At 50.5% G+C, this 18,029-nt stretch overlaps 1 protein-coding gene across 13 annotated transcripts in view; it reads left to right on the top strand.

Moving 5' to 3' along the window:
- The window catches only part of RGS3 (regulator of G protein signaling 3), a 132,277-nt gene that overhangs the window by 84,909 nt on the left and 29,339 nt on the right, over window positions 1-18,029 (top strand). Inside the window, exon 1 of one of the 13 annotated variants that reach the window (XM_005605725.4) lies at window positions 14,421-14,974. The exons of 9 other annotated variants lie outside the window; for them this stretch is intronic. In XM_005605725.4, coding sequence (XP_005605782.3) covers window positions 14,873-14,974 — 102 coding nt within the window. In that variant the 5' untranslated portion in view covers window positions 14,421-14,872. Of the gene's footprint in view, window positions 1-14,420; window positions 14,975-15,005; window positions 15,319-18,029 lie in introns of those variants that run through there. 3 more of the 13 variants (XM_005605726.4, XM_005605727.4, XM_005605728.4) reach the window with 3 other exon arrangements.

Genomic DNA, 18,029 nt, shown 5'->3' on the forward strand with positions numbered 1-18,029 from the left:
GGAGGGCATTGCTTCAGCATAAAACCCTGGTCTTGGTTTGGCTCTCAAGGCTTTCTCTGGTTGCCCTGCTCTCCAGCTTTGCGCCCATGGCCTGGCCACACTGGATTCTTATTTCACACTGGCACATTCACGTGGAGGCTGTTTTTTCTGCCTGATGTTGCGTGCCCTTCTCTGCTGTCTGTGCCAGATGCAATCCTCCACCTTCAAGGCTTGGCGCCTCCCCGAGACGCCTTTCTCAGGCATACCTCGGAAGTCATTGCTTCCACTCTGCCGACCCATAGGATTTTGTTCCTCTTGAGCAGTTTGTTACACAGGTATGTTTCACCTTTAGGACTGTGTGCTCCTTGGGAGCCAGTGGAAGTCATATCTTATTTCTGATTGTGTTACTGCCTGGGCCTTAGGAGGTGCTCAGTAGATGTTGCAGAATTGAATTGGGTCATCTGGTTCAACCCTCTCATGTTCTAGAATCTAGATGAGGGAACTGAGGCTCAAAAAGGTAAAGTGACCTGGCCGGGGTCATGGGACAGGTTAGTGACAGAGTCAGGACTGGAAATCAAGTCTCACGACTCAGAGCTGTTTCTGTTGCACCTTTGCTTTGCGAGACCAGAGCCTGGCTCCCCTCTTGGTGTATTAAGCAATCTGGCCAGGATCGCTTCAGGTCATGGATACCACCATATTTCCTGCTGACTCCTGGCATCCTTGGAGGGAAAGGAGACCCAATCAGAACTGTTCCTATGCTTCTTTTCCCTGGATCTGTGGGACTCCCCTCTCACAGAGTCCCTTGCCCTCAGAGAAAACCAGAGTAAGATTCTGAAGAACTTGGTTCGAATCCTGATTTTGCTGGTAACTCACTGTGTGATTTTGGGCAAATTATTTCACCTCTCTGATCATTTATTTCTTTACCAAGAAAAATAAGGGAGTTGAATTTAGTTGAGCTCCTGGAGTCATCTTCAAAGCCTCGGGACTCTAATAACAGGCTAAAGGAAGAAAGAAAACAGACATTTGGGTCTTCACGTTGAAACCAGAGAGTATGTGTGTGGATATATGCAAGTGTTGTACATGGTTCATATTCATTGTGTCCTTGTGGCATGAGTACCATATGTAGGTATTCTTATGGATCTTGGACAGGAAGGGGTCCTTAACATAGACCCCTCAAATTAGAAGCACACTCTTGCCTCCTTCCCACCCAAAGTTGCCTCCTTCCAGGCTCCCCATGAAGAAGCCAGCACAAGGAGCTTTCCAGCCCAGAATCTTCCCCATCCTTCCTTCCTTTCTGCTCAGGTGGCTGGGCACACACTGGACCCTTTGGTTTGAACTTCACATATATGCGTATGCACAAATATTCTCCAGCCTCTCCAACTGCTGCTCTGTGGAATCAGGCTGACTTTCGAGTGGAAGTTGTGGTCATCCATACGCAGTGCCTTCAGTTTCTAGTGTGGTCAGAAGTCTCTCACACTCTTCCCCAGAAGTTGCCACTGACTTTTTCATCGCTTTTAATGTATATCTTCCTTTGTTCAAACACTACTCAAGGTAAATTTTCTGAAACAGTATCTTTTCAACATTAGTGGTTTTCCATTTTGGTTAAATTCTCCTACAGTCATGCACCACATAACGACGTTTTGGTCAATGACAGACCGCATGTACGATGGTGGTTCCATAAGATTAGTCTCACACAGCCTCAGTGTGTAGCGGGCTGTCCCATCTAGGTTTGTGTCAGTGCACTCTAGGATGTTCACATGATGACGAAATCGCCTGACGACGCATTTCTCAGAGCATATCCCCATTGTTAAGTGACACGTGACTGTACTGCCATGTAGCTTTCTGCTGTTTCTCCTTGTGGAAGGACAGTAAGGGTTAAGCAGATTAGCCTAGGAAGCTGACCGCCATTTATAACACAGTTTTCAATGGGAAAATGCATTGCGAGACCCATCATCAGCTCTCAGATGGACTTTGGGAACGCGACTCAGCATACTCCAAAGCAGGGAATACAGCATTTATTTTATGAGTGACTAGAATTTTGATAGAAGCACAGAATCTTTGAATGTGGAGCTGAAAAGCTTCCTTCCTCCCCCACCGAGATCCATTGATTAACAAGCTGATTTGTAGAAACCAAGACCAAGAGAGGGGCAAGATCTTGGCCAAGGGCCCATGGTTGGTGTTAGAGCTGGACCTGGGACCCAAGTCCCTACCTCCCAGGCCAGTGCTCCTCTTCAGTGACAATGAAGAGTCTGCCAGTTTAGGGGTGGGGAGGGGCACAGATCGTCTTAGAGACACTTGTCATCTTACACAGTTGTGTAGTCATTAGGAAAAGTAAGTCACCACGTTGAGCTGTAATGGAAATAGTGAGAAATGGCCCAGCTAAGGGCGTGGGGAGAGGTCGTCGTTGACTGGCTTGTCTATAAATACCTGGTGCGTTCTTACTGGAGGAGAATGAATGGGGCTGCTGTGTTTTACCTGGAACACAACCATGCAAGACTGGTGGAGACGCTCCCTGTGGTCTGTTCTAAAAATAGTAGTGGGAATGGAGCTGAGGGGAAGGGAAGGGGGCTCCTCCGGGGGCTGGGTGGGGTGCCTCGCCCCCTTCCTCTTCCTGCCAGGCCCCGTGTGAGGAAGTGCCGTAGATGCAGAGAATTTCGATCTGGGAGGGTCCTGGAGCCATCATGCTCATATCCCCTTCCCATACAGAGGAGGCAGCAGTGGAGGCCCAGAGAGGGGGAAAGCCTGGCCAGCAGTCCCGAGCCCGGGGAGAAGGTCCCACATGGCAGGCTGTTCTCCTCCTGCTGTTTTGGCAGGAGGCTGCAGGCCTTGGGAGTTTTCTCTGCCTGCCTCTGGGCGAGCACAGGGCCTGGGAACTCCTGGGGCCGGATGTGCTTGGGCTTCCTGAGAGTCGCCCAGCCGGCGAGGAGTCCCCGGCCAGTCTGCCCTGAGCCCTGACCTCGGCCAGCTGGCCTTCCAGCGCCACGCCTTCCCTTTGCTGGTGTCCCCACCCTTGCTGACTTGTCCTTCTGTCGCCCCCTGGACTGTCTGTAGGGAGGGAAGACAAGGGCTGGCATAGAACTGGCCTGCAGGACTGAGGGCCTAGTGGCCGGGGACGTTTCTCTGCCCTTCCCTGGGAACAAGCAGAGGCAGCTAAGGGCGAGGCAGGGGCCTGGGTTTTGAGGTGGGCCGGCCAGGGTTCAAATCCTAGTTCGGCTTCTCACTCGCTGTGGGATTGCTGGTGGGTCACCTCGCATCTGTCAAATGACACAAGGACACCCATGTCACTGGATTTTTGCGAGGATTACAGCAGACGGACTGTGCAAAATGCCTGGCCTGTGGTGCTCAGGAATGGTAGCCACCGTCACTTGATCAAGCATGGACATGTGCTTGACTCTCTGCGCCCCCTTCCTTGGGGTCCCACTCATGGGGGCATGGCAGGGATTTTTCTTTAACTCAGTTGACTTTTGTCGTGTTGTCACAGGAGTAATTTATGTTTATTATGAAGAAAACCTTTAATACAGTTTAACGAGGAGAAAGAAATGACGTTCGCTCTTAATCCCAACACCCAGAGAGAACCACTGTGACCATTTTGGGAGTGTATCCTGTCAGCCATTTGTTTATACACACATATATCTTATTTGCAACTTGGGGTTACTAGTGCAATTTTCTAACTTGCTTTTTTCCATTTAACAGTGTAGTGTTTCCATGTTTCCACGTCAATAAATGTTCTTCTATAGCATCATTTTTAGTGCCTGCAGGGTATTTCATTGTATAGATGAAACAGGCTTTATTTAAATAATTTCCAGTAGATCAACATTTAGGTTGTTTCCAGTTTTTCATTGTTACAAAAACCTGAGATAAAAATCCTTGTAGCTTTATCCCCAGCATCCAGTATATGTGTTTGACCTGCCACAAATGTTTGTTAAATGAATGAATAAATGTTACTTTAGAATAACTTCCTGGGAGCAGACTTTCCGGGTCAAAGGGTATATATTTGTACAAAATATTCTTGATACCTGTTGCCAGATTACTCTCCAGGAGGGTTGTAATAATTTATGATCCCACTTTAGACTGACAGATTCATCTTGCTTTGCCCAGGACTTGTCTTTTTTAGCAAAAGTCCTGCTTCCAGGGAAACTCCTGGCCAACACTGTGCATTGTTACATTTTTTAGCAGGTTCATTTCTTTGATCTCTAGAGATGTTGAATATTTATTTATATGCCTTTTAGGTTACTTATGTTGCCTGTTTTGTGAATAGCCTGTTCAAGTCTTTTGCCCATTTTTCTATTGGGCTGTTTCATAGTTTAATTATTAATTTACAAGAGCTCTTTATATAGTAAGGATATTTGTGTGTTAGCCTTTTATTTTTATTATTTTTTTAAACTACTGATGTTTCTGATTTATAGGTAGCCGTAACTATTAATTGTTTTGGTAGCAGCTTTATTGAGATACTATTCGCATATACAATTCATCCATTTAAAGTGTACAGTTCAATGGTTTTTAGTATATTCACAAACGTGTGCAACCATCATCCCAATCAATTTTAGAACATTTTCATCATCTCCAAAAGAAACTGTATGCTTTGGCTGTCATCCACCAATTCCCCCATCTCAACTAGCCCTAAGCAACTACAAATCCACTTTCTGTATCTACAGATTTGCCTATTTTGGACATTTCCTATAGATGGAATCATATGTTATTTGGTCTTTGTGACTGCCTTCTTTCGTTTAGCATAATGTTTTCAAGGCTCATCCATGGTGTAGCATGTGTTAATGCTTCATGCCTTTTTGTGGCTGAATAATGTTCCACGGGTAGACCGCATTGGTTTATCCATTCATCTGTTGATGAACATTTGGGCAGTTTCCACGTTTTGGCTGTTGTGAACGGTGCTGCCGTAAACATTTGTGTGCAAGTTTTCATGTGGACAAATATTTTCATTTCTCTTGGGTTTACAGCTAGGTGTGGAATCGCTGGCTCAAATGGTAACTCATGTTTAACTTTGTAAAGAACTGCTAGACTGTTTTCCGAAGTGGCTCCACCATCTTGTATTCCCACCATCCGTGTATGAGGATTCCAATTTCCCCACATCCTCTCTGACGCTTGTTATTTTCTCATTTTTTAAATTATAGCCCTCCTAGTGGGTGTGTAGTAGTATCTCATTGTGGTTTTGAATTGTGTTTTTCTGGTGACTAATATCATATCTAAAATGTCTAAAAATAGTTTTTGCCTTTGGTGTTGTGGTATTCACGCCAGGATGGCACAACATTCACCCCCCTCCCCTTGAACTTTACGGTTTTATGTTTCAACTTTTAACATTTTGGTCTATCTGGAATTTACTTTGGTATATAGAATGAGGCAGAGTGCTTTGCATTTTCCCCAAACAATTATTTGCTCCCATCTTGTACATTGTGTTAGGATAGGTATCCTCTCTACTTTAAAAATTGCTTTTTTCATCCCATTCTCACATTTATTTATTTATTTATTTTTTTAAGATTTTTATTTTTTCCTTTTTCTCCCCAAAGCCCCCCGGTACATAGTTGTGTATTCTTCGTTGTGGGTTCTTCTAGTTGTGGCACGTGGGACGCTGCCTCAGCGTGGTTTGATGAGCAGTGCCATGTCCGCGGCCAGGATTCGAACTAACGAAACACTGGGCCGCCTGCAGCGGAGTGCGCGAACTTAACCACTCGGCCACGGGGCCAGCCCCTCACATTTTTTTTTTTAATGAAATTCAGTGTAAGCTTATTCCATCCCCCACCTACCCTGTCCCTCCCCAAAAACCTCACTGAGATTTTGATTTTAATTATATTAAAAAATATACATCAAGAAGGGGAATATTCAAGACTATACAATACTGTCTTCCCATCCAGGAATGGGATTGTGTCTCCTCGTGAAAGGCGAAGATCTTCTTTGAAGATTTCCCAAGTAAAGTTTGGCAAAAAATTTTTTGTGTAGGTCTTGCACTTTTTTTGTTAAACTTACCTGAGGAAATTTAAAATTTTTATTTATATTACGAATGGGAGTATTTATTTTTTTGGCATTTATATGTTCTTTAACTGATAATACACTTGCACAAAATTTGTACAAACAAATCCTAAACCTTACTGAACTAAATAAAATAAAGGAAACCCCGCATTCCCCGAGCCCTTTCCCCAGTAATAACCACTACTATAAATTTTATGTGTTCCTCCAAATATTTTTGCATACATGTGTAGACATATGCTATGTTTTATTTTACTAAATAGTATCATATTATACAAAAAAATTTTTTTTTTTGAGGAAGATTAGCCCTGAGCTAACATCTGCTGCCAACCCTCTTGTTTTTGCTGAGGAAGACTGGCCCTGAGCTAACGCCCATGCCCATCTTCCTCTCCTTTATATGTGGGATGCCTGCCACAGCATGACTTGCCAAGTGGCGCCATGTCCGCACCTGGCATCCGAACTGGCGAACCCTGGGCCATCAAAGCGGAATGTGCGCACTTAACCACTGTGCCACCGGGCTGGCCCCTGTACAAAAGTTTTTGTAACTCATTTTTTAAAACTTAATATATCAGTCTTTCACATTGGTACCTAAAGTTCTCCCTTTTGCCTTTTAGTAGCCACTGGACCATAATGTAACTACTCCCCTATTGATGTACACCCAGGTTGTTTCCTATGCTTTGATATAAGAGCAATGCTGCAATAAACATCCCAAGAATGTTGTGTATGTGACATCTTGCTGCACTTTTCTGTAGGGTAGACGTAACTTATCCCAAAGGGCTCTACACATGCTTTCCTGCTGTTTAAACGTGTAATCTGCCCAACACTGTTGTTATTATCCCCGTCTAAGAAAACACAGGCACAGAGAGCCTGAGTCGATGTACGATTTCCATCCCTGTTAAGAGTGAGTGAGTGCCTGGTTCCCTGCGCCCTCCCTAACGTTGGATGTTATTGCTCTTTTAATTCTTTGTTTATATGAGAAGTGAAAAATTACATTTCATTTTAATTTGCAATTATTTGGTTATTAATGAGATTGGGCTTCTTTTTACGTTCATTAGTCATTTATATTTCCTCTTCTTTGGCTCATCAGTTCATACCAATTGCTTGGTTTTCTGCTGGGGCATTTGTCTTATTTGTAAGAGCCCTTTCTCTGGTTAGAATATTACCATTTCCTTATTATATAGGTTACAGTTTTTTTTTCCAGTTTGTCATTTCTCTTTTAACTTTATTTATAGTATCTTTTATCATTCAAATTTAACCATTTTTGGTAATCAAATGTTTTTGTAATCAAGCCTTTTTTTGGGGGGGTGGGGGCTATACTTCCTAAGGCCATCCCCACTCAAAAATTATAACACTTATTCTTTGATATTTTGTTCGAGTACTTTTATCCTGTTATTTTTTACACTCGTATTTTTAATTCGTATCTGATTGAATTAGTGCCTGGTGTGAAATGGAACTCTCTTTAATTGTTTTTCCCCAAACGGCTACCCAGTTGTTTCCAAACTTACTTTTTTGATAAAAAAAAAAAAATTTAAAAAATCCTTCCTTTTCTCACTTATCATAGACCAAATTTCCACACACAGGCGGGCTGGCTTTTGAAATTTCTTGTCTCCCTCGTTAATCTGTCTATTCCTTCATCAGCTTGAGACTTAATTACTGTGGTTTCATAATATATTTTAGTAGGATTAAACACCCCAAGGCTGACGCCCCCCCATAATTCTTCTGCAGAATTCCTTCCGAAGTTGTACACCCTAATTCTAGTCGGCTGAGAATTACGCTTACCTTTTTCACAAACATATTGCAAGGCAGGAATGACACCAGATCTGTAAGAGTTTATCCTCACCTCCTACAACCTATAATGAGTACGTCTGCAGGCCCCTGCTTCTCTGCTTTCCTCCGTGCCTCCTAAGGATGGTTGAAATCATCTGGGACTTTCGTATCTGAGAGTTACTATTGTAAACATTAGTTCTATTATGTTTCAAGAATCATTTACTTAAAATTGCATTTATTTTCTCAATCGCGTTATCCATAGTTAAGTGTATAAGCGTTTCTGGCTTCGTTGCTTGCCGGTCTCTTCTTTACCACATCAATTCATTCTTGACTTTTTGGTTTTGATTCATTTTTGTCTGGAGAGCTTTCTTGAGTAATTTTTCCAGAAGGGGTCTGTGGGTGGCATGCCTTCTTAGTCTCTGTAAGTCTGGAAACATTTGCCCTCCTGTCTGAGTCATCCTTTGCCGAGTAGAAGATTCTAGGCTGACTGTCCTCTCCCCCGAGAAACCTCGTCGTCCCAGCGTTGAGTGTTGTAAGAAGTGCGGTACTCACTTGGTTCTCTAAAATGTCTTCATGGGAACAGGCAGGACTTCTCTTTCCAATCTTTGGAATTTAGAAATTTCACCAGGTTATTCCTAGTTGTTTGTTCTCTTTTGGCAATTTTTCCTGGTACTAACTAGATAAGCCCTTTCAGTGTGAAGACCCACATCGTCTCTTAGTTCAGGGACATTTTCTATTAATTTTTGGAATTGTTTATTTTCCATGTGTCCGAGTCTGTCTTTCTGGATTTCCTCCCACAAATAATAATAATAATGATAATAATAATAGCACCTAATATTTATTGAATGTGCCTTCCTTCTGCTATAATACGTGATTTGCCCAACACTGTTGTTATGATGTTCATTTTATAGATGAAGAAACAAAGGAACAGAGAGGTTAAGTAGTTTGTACGAGGTCCCACAGCTAGGGAGCTGTAGGCCATGATCCAAACCCGGGCATCTGGCCCCAGAGCCCTTGTTATAGCTACTACACCATATTCCCTGCCTGTCGAATCCAGCCCCAGACCCGACATTGACGCTGAACCCAGTACCCTTCAGTGAGAATTCAAGTGTTGAGAGCTAGGGACTCTCTAACCAGTGCGAGAAAAGATGAGGATGCTAGAATAATGGCGCCGGAACAGACTGGGAGACGAAGGACCAGAGAGGAGCTGGCATCATAACAGGTTCCCCAGTGAATTTAGACTTGGGAATCCTCCCCTCCCTCCCTTTCCCTCATCTCTGTCCCTGGGACTACTGCATGGTCTGCTTGGGTATCTCCCTGTGCCTGTTCCTATCCCTTCAGTCACCTCTCTAAACAGCAGCCAAGATGACTCTTCCCATAGAGTGAACCTGGTCACCTTCTCACTGCTGAATGTTTGTGGAATGACTGCACGAATGAACAGATAATTTCAGAGAGCTTATCGTATGTCAGACACTGTGTTAAGTACTGGTGATACAGTATGTATTAGTCAGTAATCTTCCCGTTGCAAGTCACAAGAACCCAACTCAAATTAGCTTCAGCCAGGAAGTGGAATTTATTCAATTATGGAGGGTAGCCTTCAGGTGTAGCTGGATTCAGGGCCTTGAGCAATATCACCAAGAACTGGCCTCACCCTCTCTATTGCTTGGTTCTACCTGCTTATGTGTTGGCTCACTCCCTTAGTGGTGGCAGTGTAGCTCCCAGAAGTACCAGGGTTGTGCCCTCTGATTTGGTGGCCTGAGCTTAGGCCCAAAAGTCCAAGCAGGGAGTGGACTCGGGGGAGTGCGTGGATGAACTCCATCTAGCAGCCAAGGTCGTAGGGCCGGCCTCCACATATCTGAGTCCATTGCTCTGTGCACAACACTTCCCAGGAATGCGGGGAATCAGACACAGCCTGACCCTGGAGCTGGCACGAGCACAGTGGGTTGCGGATTGCTCCCAAAAGACCGAAATCTCAGGCCAGCATTGGCTTGTTGGATTGGAGCCAGAGAGGGAGATGGCCATGGCTCTTGGCCATCGGGTGCTGCTGCGGCCGCCCAAGGTCAGGCCGAGGCTGCTGAGGTGACTGCGATGTGTGCCACGGGGCGGAGGCAGAAGCCAGCCGACGACACTTCTTAGGGCCAGCTCTCCAGGGGGACATTTGGTCTCCTGGCTTTCGCTTCTTGCTGTGGTTCAGAGATCCAGTTCCCACGAGCAGACGGAGCATTGTCTTCACTGCCGACAGGTGCCGAGGAAGAGGCAGATGGCGAGGGGAGAGACAGGGAACAGGAGATGGGGGCAGAGCATAGGCTGGGAGCCCTACAGCCTAATTTTCCAGTGCTTTTGCCGTGTGACCTTTCTGCAGCTTAGCCTCCCCATCTGTAAGATGGGACGACGACAGCAAGCTGTTTTCCAATGAATGTTAATGATTATTGGCTATTAGTATGTGCCAGGCGCCCTCTGAGGCCCTCGTCTGTCAGATCCTCAACAGGTGTTCACATTTAACTTGACTCTGCCTCAACCCTCTCAGGGTCACTTCTGTCCTTTTACAGATAATGGCAGCAAGGACGACAACACCACGATGATGGCTCTCATATATGGAGCACTTACTGTGTGCCAGGCACTCCATGCGTACCGCTGCATTTAGTCCCTGCATGGCCTGGGGGGCAGAGGGTATTAGCCCCATTTTACAGATGTGGAAACAGACTCAGACACATGAAAGTGACTTGCCCAAGATAATCCACACGCAGATTTATTTGGACTCCAAAGCCTGTGCTGTTTTTAAATGCCACTGACTAACCGCGTTCCTTTAGTGAGAGAGCCCGGAGGGGTCTGGGACTGACCACTGAAGGGGAGCAGTGGGACGGGGGCCGCTGGACACGCATCTCTGGGCTCAAGACTGAGGCCGGGCAGGGGGAAGAGACCTGCTCTGGATCTGCAGGCTGCAGGCCGGTGCTCCCTGTGAATTTGAAGCTGAGGGTGCCTGCTCTGTCCGCTCTCACCCCACCGCTTGCAGCACGTGCCCCAAGAACAAGGCAAGTGCCGCCAGGAAGAGCCAGGTGCATGTCCTTCGCAAGCAGTGGGAGAGTGTCCCCTGCCTGGGGTTAGGGTTACAGAGGCCAGAACACAGCAGGACAGTCCCCGCGGGCAGCATCCACAACAGGCTCACCCGCGCTCACTCTCCAAGTCAGATCCCAGGAGCGGGAGGTTTCCTGGTCTGTCTGTGTCCTTAGTTCCCAGCACGGGCTCCAGCACATAGTTGGGATTCACTGGTTGTTCAAAGAATGAATAAATGTTTCTTGGCCAACTCTTCTGTGCGGAGGGCCTTTCTGCATGGAGTCCGAAGACTCCCAAACCAGGGCTGTGAGACCCGAGGAGTAAAGGCCCAGGACTTCTTAAGTGGGTTGGCAGATTCAGAGTTTGGGTGGGGGTAGGTATAGACAGACAATTCCCGTTTCACAGGGCGGCCTTGGGTCATCCCCCTCTTCTGTGGCAGGTTGGGAGAGGGGCAGGGCTCTAGAGAAGGTGGGCCAGTGTGTCCCGGCCCCGGCTGCCATCATGCCTGACACCCAAGCGCAGGTTTGGCCCTTTCATTGTCTGGGCAATGCTGAAAGCCTGAGCAGCTGCTGGTGGGGACTGGGGGTGGTCTCAGTCTGTCATACGCTCTGGAATTCTTGGGACCATACCTCTCTCTGGCTTGTGCCCTGTGTCTGCCATCGCGGTATCACCCTGCTCCCCACCCTGGAACAAAATCCCAGTGGACTTTGGAACGGAAGCCAGAATGGGGAACCTCATTAAATAGCCTTTGGTGGACACCCTCCTCTCTCTGAGGAGGGCATTGCCAAGGCTCGGCCTCCCCCAGGTGGTCTGCAGGGGGAGGGTGAGTGGGTTTCTGTCTCTGCAAGGCTCGTGATGTGATCTTGGGAACACAAGCCTGGGTGACCCAGGCTTGACGCAGTGGAGGCAGTAAGCGAAAGTGGTGGAAACCTCTCTCTGGCGTGGGCTGCAGGAGAGCTGCCTGTCTGGGGCGTCCGGGCTGCATCCTGTTGCTGCTGCATCTCCCTAGGGGCCTCTCTGGAGCCTAGGGCACTGCCTGGGGGTGCTGCCCTGCAAAAATGGGAGGTGCACACACCCTGGCTCCCTGCTGACTCTCCGTGGTCCCAATCTGGGAGCTGCTGCCAGCTCGGCGGAATGGGGAGAAGTTTCCCTGCGAGATGGAGCTGTACAGCCAGCTGGCTTCTCAGTGTTGCTGGGGGCTCGTCTGATCCATGGGCTGCCCTGTGCGGTGGCGCAGCACGCAGTGGAAAGTGGCCTGGGCTTGATCCCCAGCTCTGCACTTACTGGTGTGTGACCTCGAGCAGTTTCGTAATCTCTCTGTGCCTTTGTTTATGCAACCGTAAAATGGGGGCGTTAGACATCATATCTCATGGGGTTATGAAGATTTAATGAGTCAATAATCAGGAAGTGCTCTGAACAGTGCTGACACATACTAAGTGTCAAATAAGCGTTTGTTAAATAAAATATCTGGATCAATAAATGAGCCCAGGCCCTGAGTGCCCAGGTGCCAATCCCTGTGGCCTGTGGGCCACCTAGATCTCGCTGCTCCCTACACCCCAATTCCTCCTGTTCTGAACAGCACAGTGATTTATGTAGGTCTGAGAAGCGTTGGGGTGCGATGGAGAGGGCACTAGACCGGGAGTTAGCCATCCCTGGCCCCAGCCCTGCCGCTCAGTTGCTCTGTTTCCTTGGGAAAGTCACTTTCCCTCTCTGGGCCTTAGTTTCACTGGCCGTAAGTGGGGAATAGGATTGAAAGTTCTCTAAAGGCCCTTCCAGCTTAGAGATAGCCTGGCTGTCAGTTACTCCCCGATCCTGCCCCAGGCAGGGAGGGTACACCTGCTGGTTCGTCTCTGCAGCTATGGGCGGGCAGAGGCCAGTGGCTGCTCTGGCCTCCCCAGGCCCTGGATACTCTCCTGGCCTGGCCTGGCTGGCTCCTGGGCCTCGGGGCACTGAACTACTGTGCCATTTCCTCATTATGCATGCGGTCCAGAGCATTGATGAATGCCTTCTGGATCTGCTCTGGACCCAGCGCCCTGGGTCAGCAGAGCTGTTCTGCCTGTCATGGCACAGTTTCTAATTATGGACTCGCTGGCCTGTCTATGCGGCTGACGTCTGTCTCCCTCATTGGACTGCCAGCTTTGTGAGCACAAGGCCCAGGGCTGTCTGTTGTCCACCTTTTCCCCTAGCCCAGAGCCTGGTACCTAGTCCGTGCTCTGGAACTGTTTGTTGATTGAAAGAAGGTAAAGACTCAGGAGAAGCTTGAGGGCTCCTCTCCTTTCAGGGAGCCCTGTATTCAGGCCCTCCACCCTAAGAAACCTCGTCCCAAGCACCAGAAGTTCCATCCTGGGAACCAGTCAGCCCCTAGGGATTGGTCGGCCCGCTTAGAATTGGCCATCTCCTTAGTTTCTAAGGCTCATCTCCTTAGTTTCCCAGAAAAAGGGGGGCCCTGCTTCCCAGGAACCTGCAGAATGACGCCTTCCAATCTGGAAGATTCCTGGGCCCTGCGAGGACTGCCTTGGCTCCCCAGAGACAAGACAAAGCGTTGAGTGGAGTTGGTAAGCGACCGGCTCAGATGAGGACTGTTCTGGATTGGCCCTGATGGAGGATGGTTTCTTATACCAGCACGCGTGCGTATGCGTCTATGTGTTGAGAGAGAGGAATAGAGAGTCAGAGACAGACAGGGGCCGAGACAGACCTTCAGAGACCTCGAGACTAAGACAGGGAGAGTGAGAGGCAGAGGGACCGCACTTCAGCCCCGGAGGTTGAGGCGGGGAAGGTGGTGAGGGGTTCCTCCCCCTTATTTTTTCTGTGATGACATCCAGGGTGCCTGCCACTCTGGTGGTCGAGCTGGCTGTGGGATGGGCAGCCCCAGCCTTGGCCCCAGGCACAGCCCAGAGTGTGGGTGTTTACATCAGACACCCAAATGCCGCAGCCAAAGCTGCGTCATCAGACAGCTTTGTGCTGGCCAAGCAGCTCCCTGCAGTGGTGGGGCTGCACAGTGGTCAGGAGCAGGCACCCTGGAGCTGGACCGACTGCTCGTCAGTCCTGGCTTCACAGCCAACTGACCGTGTGACTGTGGGCAACTTCCTCTGCCATTCTGTACTTTGGATTCTTCCTCTAGAAATAGGGTAATAATTGCCCCCGCCTCACAAGGTGCTAGTGAGGATTACATGGGTAAAGGGAGGCCAAGCTCTCAGAACAGTGCCTGGCACGGGATCACTGAGTCCTCTGTTAATCCCACAGGTGGGCGGGTTAAGGGTTGTCAGCCCCATTTTACGGATGGGGAAACCAAGGCTCAGAGATGGGCAGCAACTTGCTGAGTGATACCCAGCCAACCAGTGCTGGAGCTGGAACTCGAATTGGGGACCCTCGCCTCCCAGTCCAGTGCTCTTTCCTCTGCCTCCCATGGTCCCTCTGGCAAAGATGTCTCCTTTACTTGTGGCCCCAACTCTTAGGCTGTTTTAAGGAGCCCCTCAGCCTCTGTATTGAGAGTAGGAAGCCCCAAGCCCTCTGTCCATCTCTGATTCATCAGAGTTTGGCACAAAAAAGTGCTAAATAAAAACACGTGTGTCAGGCTGCGCTGGATGGTGCTGCTGGGAGGGAGGTGACTGAAGCAGCCGCTCCCTCACCCCGGGGGCGGTGGCATTCTCAGAGTCAGAGTGTGTTGGCTGCGGGACCCTGGGTTCAATCATAGCTGCCCACTGGGATGAGAGCTGCTTGGGGGTGGGGGTGTGACGAGGAAGCCTTGGTGATTGGCTGGGTCCTGCTAGGGAGTGGCGGCAGTGGCTTTGCGCTTCCCCAGCCAGGGGAGCCCTCAGGATGTGTGTGGGGTGCAGCCGGCTCGGGATTCCAGTGCCCGGGGCTGCTGCCGTGAGCGATGGACACCTCTCCCTCCGGAGCAGGATGTGAGGGGGCCGGCTGGGTCCAGCGGACCAGCAGCAGGGGAGTCAGGGCTCCGGGTGTGAGTGAGTAACCCAGGAGCCGGCCGGTCCCTCGCAGGCTGAAGGACGGGCTGCCGAGGACTCTTCCTCGAGACGTCCCGGACTCTTTGTCGGATGAAAGTGGCTTAGGAAAGCACAGAGTTTTCTGTTTGATGGAAGAAAGAAATCCAGCCTCTCTCCAGAGTGGCGGCGGCCGGCTGGACAGGGTGTGTGTTTGGGAAGGGCGCTGGAGGAGGAGAAGGAAGAGGAGGAGGGTAAGGAGGAGGAGGAGGAGGAAGAGGAGGAGGGACGGGTGATGCAAGGGTTTTGAAAACGCTACCTAGATGTGGGAGGTGGAACCTGGTCATTTGGTTCTGCTTTTCCCAGCAGGTATCCCTCCCTTGGGGAACTTGGGTAAGTCCATAAATAGCTCTGCTGACACAAAGGAGCTCTGTCTGGGGAAGGCAGCCGCTTGACACGGCCGCCAGGAGCTGCCACGGCCACAGCCGCCCGCCCGCCTGCCCGCCCGCCTGCGGGAGGAGCCGAGCGGAGACCCAGGCGGGCAGGCTGGCAGGAGCGGCAGCCAGCAGTCGCCTGGGTCCCTGTTGGGGTGTGTTGGGTAGGTGCCTTGGTGACAGAGCGTGTGTGTGGTGGGCGGGGGACTCTTGTCCAAGCCACTCCATGCCCCTGTCTATTGTTTCTTCCCCAGGGCAGCCATTGATGGGCATGTTGCAAACAAACCTTGTGTGTGTTTTGCCCTAAGATAGCTCTGTGTGTATGTGTGTGTGCGTGTGTGCGTCTGCCTGGGGAGGTAGGGGCCCATCAGGCTAGGGGCATGCTTCCACTGTGTGCTGCCCCCATTTCCAGGCTGGCCAGCCGGCTTCCTCTTTCTGGGAGAGACCAGCAATGTTTCGTGAGAAGCCGGGACGCTGCATGGGAGGGAGTGCTCAGCCAGCAGTGTTGGCGATCATGTCAGAGATGCTGATGGCACACCAGGCACCGGGGATGGCTGCTGTCACCTGGGTCCACGTCCGGGAAGGAGGGGGTCTTGTGGGGCATCTGGTCTTGAGAGGGCTTGCCTCTGATCCCTGAGACTTGTCTTCTGCTGAAATGTCCATTGGAAGCACAGTTGGGGATGCTGTGCCTCTGGAGCCCTTGGGAAAGGTCCTGCATCGGCTCCCTTGGCTCCAACTGAGACCCATAAGGAAGGGGTAGTGGTTAGGGACCCACTCACCCCACGGAGCTAGCCAGAGTGGCCAGAGGCCAGTTCTTTTATCAACTCGGAGGTTCCACATTGCTACTCTTGTCCTGAGGTGTCCAGGAAGAACTTTGCGCCCTGGGACCTCAGGGCTGAGGAAGAACCTGTGTCCAGAGAGGGGAGGGGCGGTGTCCAAGTTCACATGGCAGGTGTCCAGCTGAGCCAGGAGCAGGATGGAGGACTGAAACCTCCTAGGGCAGTGCAGACAGGGTATGTGGGTGCCATTAGCCCAAGCTGAGCTGCCGTCATTCAGCTCTGAATCTGGATCTCCTGGTTTGAGATGCCTTGCTCCAGATAGGGCCACCAGGCCCCTGACTACAGACTTTCCTCCTCCTGCTGCCCTCAGGCCTTCTGGCTGGGGGCAGTCTGGCTCCCCTCTCGACATGGCTGGAGTGGATGTCTTCTGGAAGGAAGGAGCTGCAGTCCCTGCCCCACCAATGCCCGCGGGATCCCAGCCAGGGCACTGCGGCCCTAGTCAGAGTTTCCACCAGGGCCCCTGGAGTCCTCCGTGCCCAGCCAAGGGGCACCTCCCCTCTTGCCCAGCCCTAGCATGTGGTGTGGCTTAGCCCACAGCCGGCCCTTCAGGGAGCCAAGTTCCACAGCAGGGCTCGCTCCAGGCCCAGCCTGGCATCTGAAGCAGGGGGATGGTGAAGATGGAGGCAGCTGAGGCGAGTGACCCCCCTGTTGGGAAGTCTCCAGGGCTTCAAGTGGAAATTGTTGGTGGAGCTTCGGATTATAAGTACTTGGTCTCCATGCAACGACCCGCCTCCAGCTTTCTTGCCTTTGCACATGCTGTTCCCTCTGCCTGGAAAGCCCGTCTCTTCGCGTCTCCCCAGGTCTTAATCCTACCCAGTCTTCCATGACCAGGGCACATACTCCAGTTGGAATCTGTCTGTCCGTTGGTGGTGGTGCCCATGGAGGTTGCTTCCTGTCCTCTTTCTTTGGGATCTGGGCCTTATCCGTCCCTTGGTCCCAGGGGCCTAGCCTGGGACCCAGGGCATGGTAAGAAAGAGTGAGGATGGATTTTCCTTGAGGACAAGCTCTGAGGTCCCAGTCAGCTCTTTCCTGCCCATCTCCTAGCTCTGCCTGGCAGAGAGGGGGCACTCTCAACTTGAGGGCCTGGCGAGGAGTCCCTTAGTAGTGGCCCTTGTTTCTGCGTGTCAGGAGCGCTTCCATAGGACAAGGGGTTGGGAGGCGGGAGTTGACGGGAGGTGAGGCAGGGAAAATCTTAGCTTCAGCCTGGCTGAGGCCACAGGGAGAGCCCACTCAGGGGTCGTGCTGGGCTGGGTGGTGTCCACACCATGGCCTGGGCCCTGGAGGGCGGAAGGGGCAGCCCTGGCTGGTTTGAATGCAGTGCTCATGATCCTTTGTGCAGACATAGTGGCTGGGAGCTCAGCTTGGGATGGCGCCAACCAGGGAGGTGGATCTGGCGAGGAGTTTGGTTGTCAGCCAGTGGTCTGCCTGGCTCCCCCAGAAGAGGCAGAGCTGATGCGGCAGTGCCCGTGCCCAGCTGGGTTCCTGGGTGCTCTTAGAGTTTCTTCCCCTTGGGTCTCCAAGGCCCTGAAGATGGCTGAGTCCGTCTGCCTTCTGGACAGATGGGGACTAAGGATGAAGAGAGGAAGGACTTGCCTGAGGTTGCATGCAACTCAGCAGCGAAGGGGGGATGAGAACCCAGGTCCCTGATTTCCCAGCCCAGGCCTCTCTCCATCACACCAACTGGATGACTCAGAGTACCTGGCTTTCATCTTGGTGTTCCTTTTCTTTTGGACTCCCCAGTGGCACGTTCCTTCCTAGGACCCCTGGGCTTACTGGCTGGAGCCTAGCACTCCTCTGAAAAAGCAGAGTATGCAGTGGAGAAAGCCCTTGCTTGGCCAACAGCCTGGACACTGAGGCACATTTTGTCCCTCCTCATCGCATGATCTCAGGAAAATAGGCTTTTTTCTCTGCCTCAGTTTCCCCTTTGGAGGAACCATGGACTGGACCAGGTATTGCCAGGCCCCTTCCAACCATCCGATTCTTCGATTCTCCGCAGCCCCTCTCCTCTCCCTGGGCTCCAAGAGTCACTGGTCAAG

The sequence above is a fragment of the Equus caballus genome, chromosome 25 (assembly GCF_041296265.1).
Source record: "Equus caballus isolate H_3958 breed thoroughbred chromosome 25, TB-T2T, whole genome shotgun sequence".
NCBI lineage: Eukaryota > Metazoa > Chordata > Mammalia > Perissodactyla > Equidae > Equus > Equus caballus.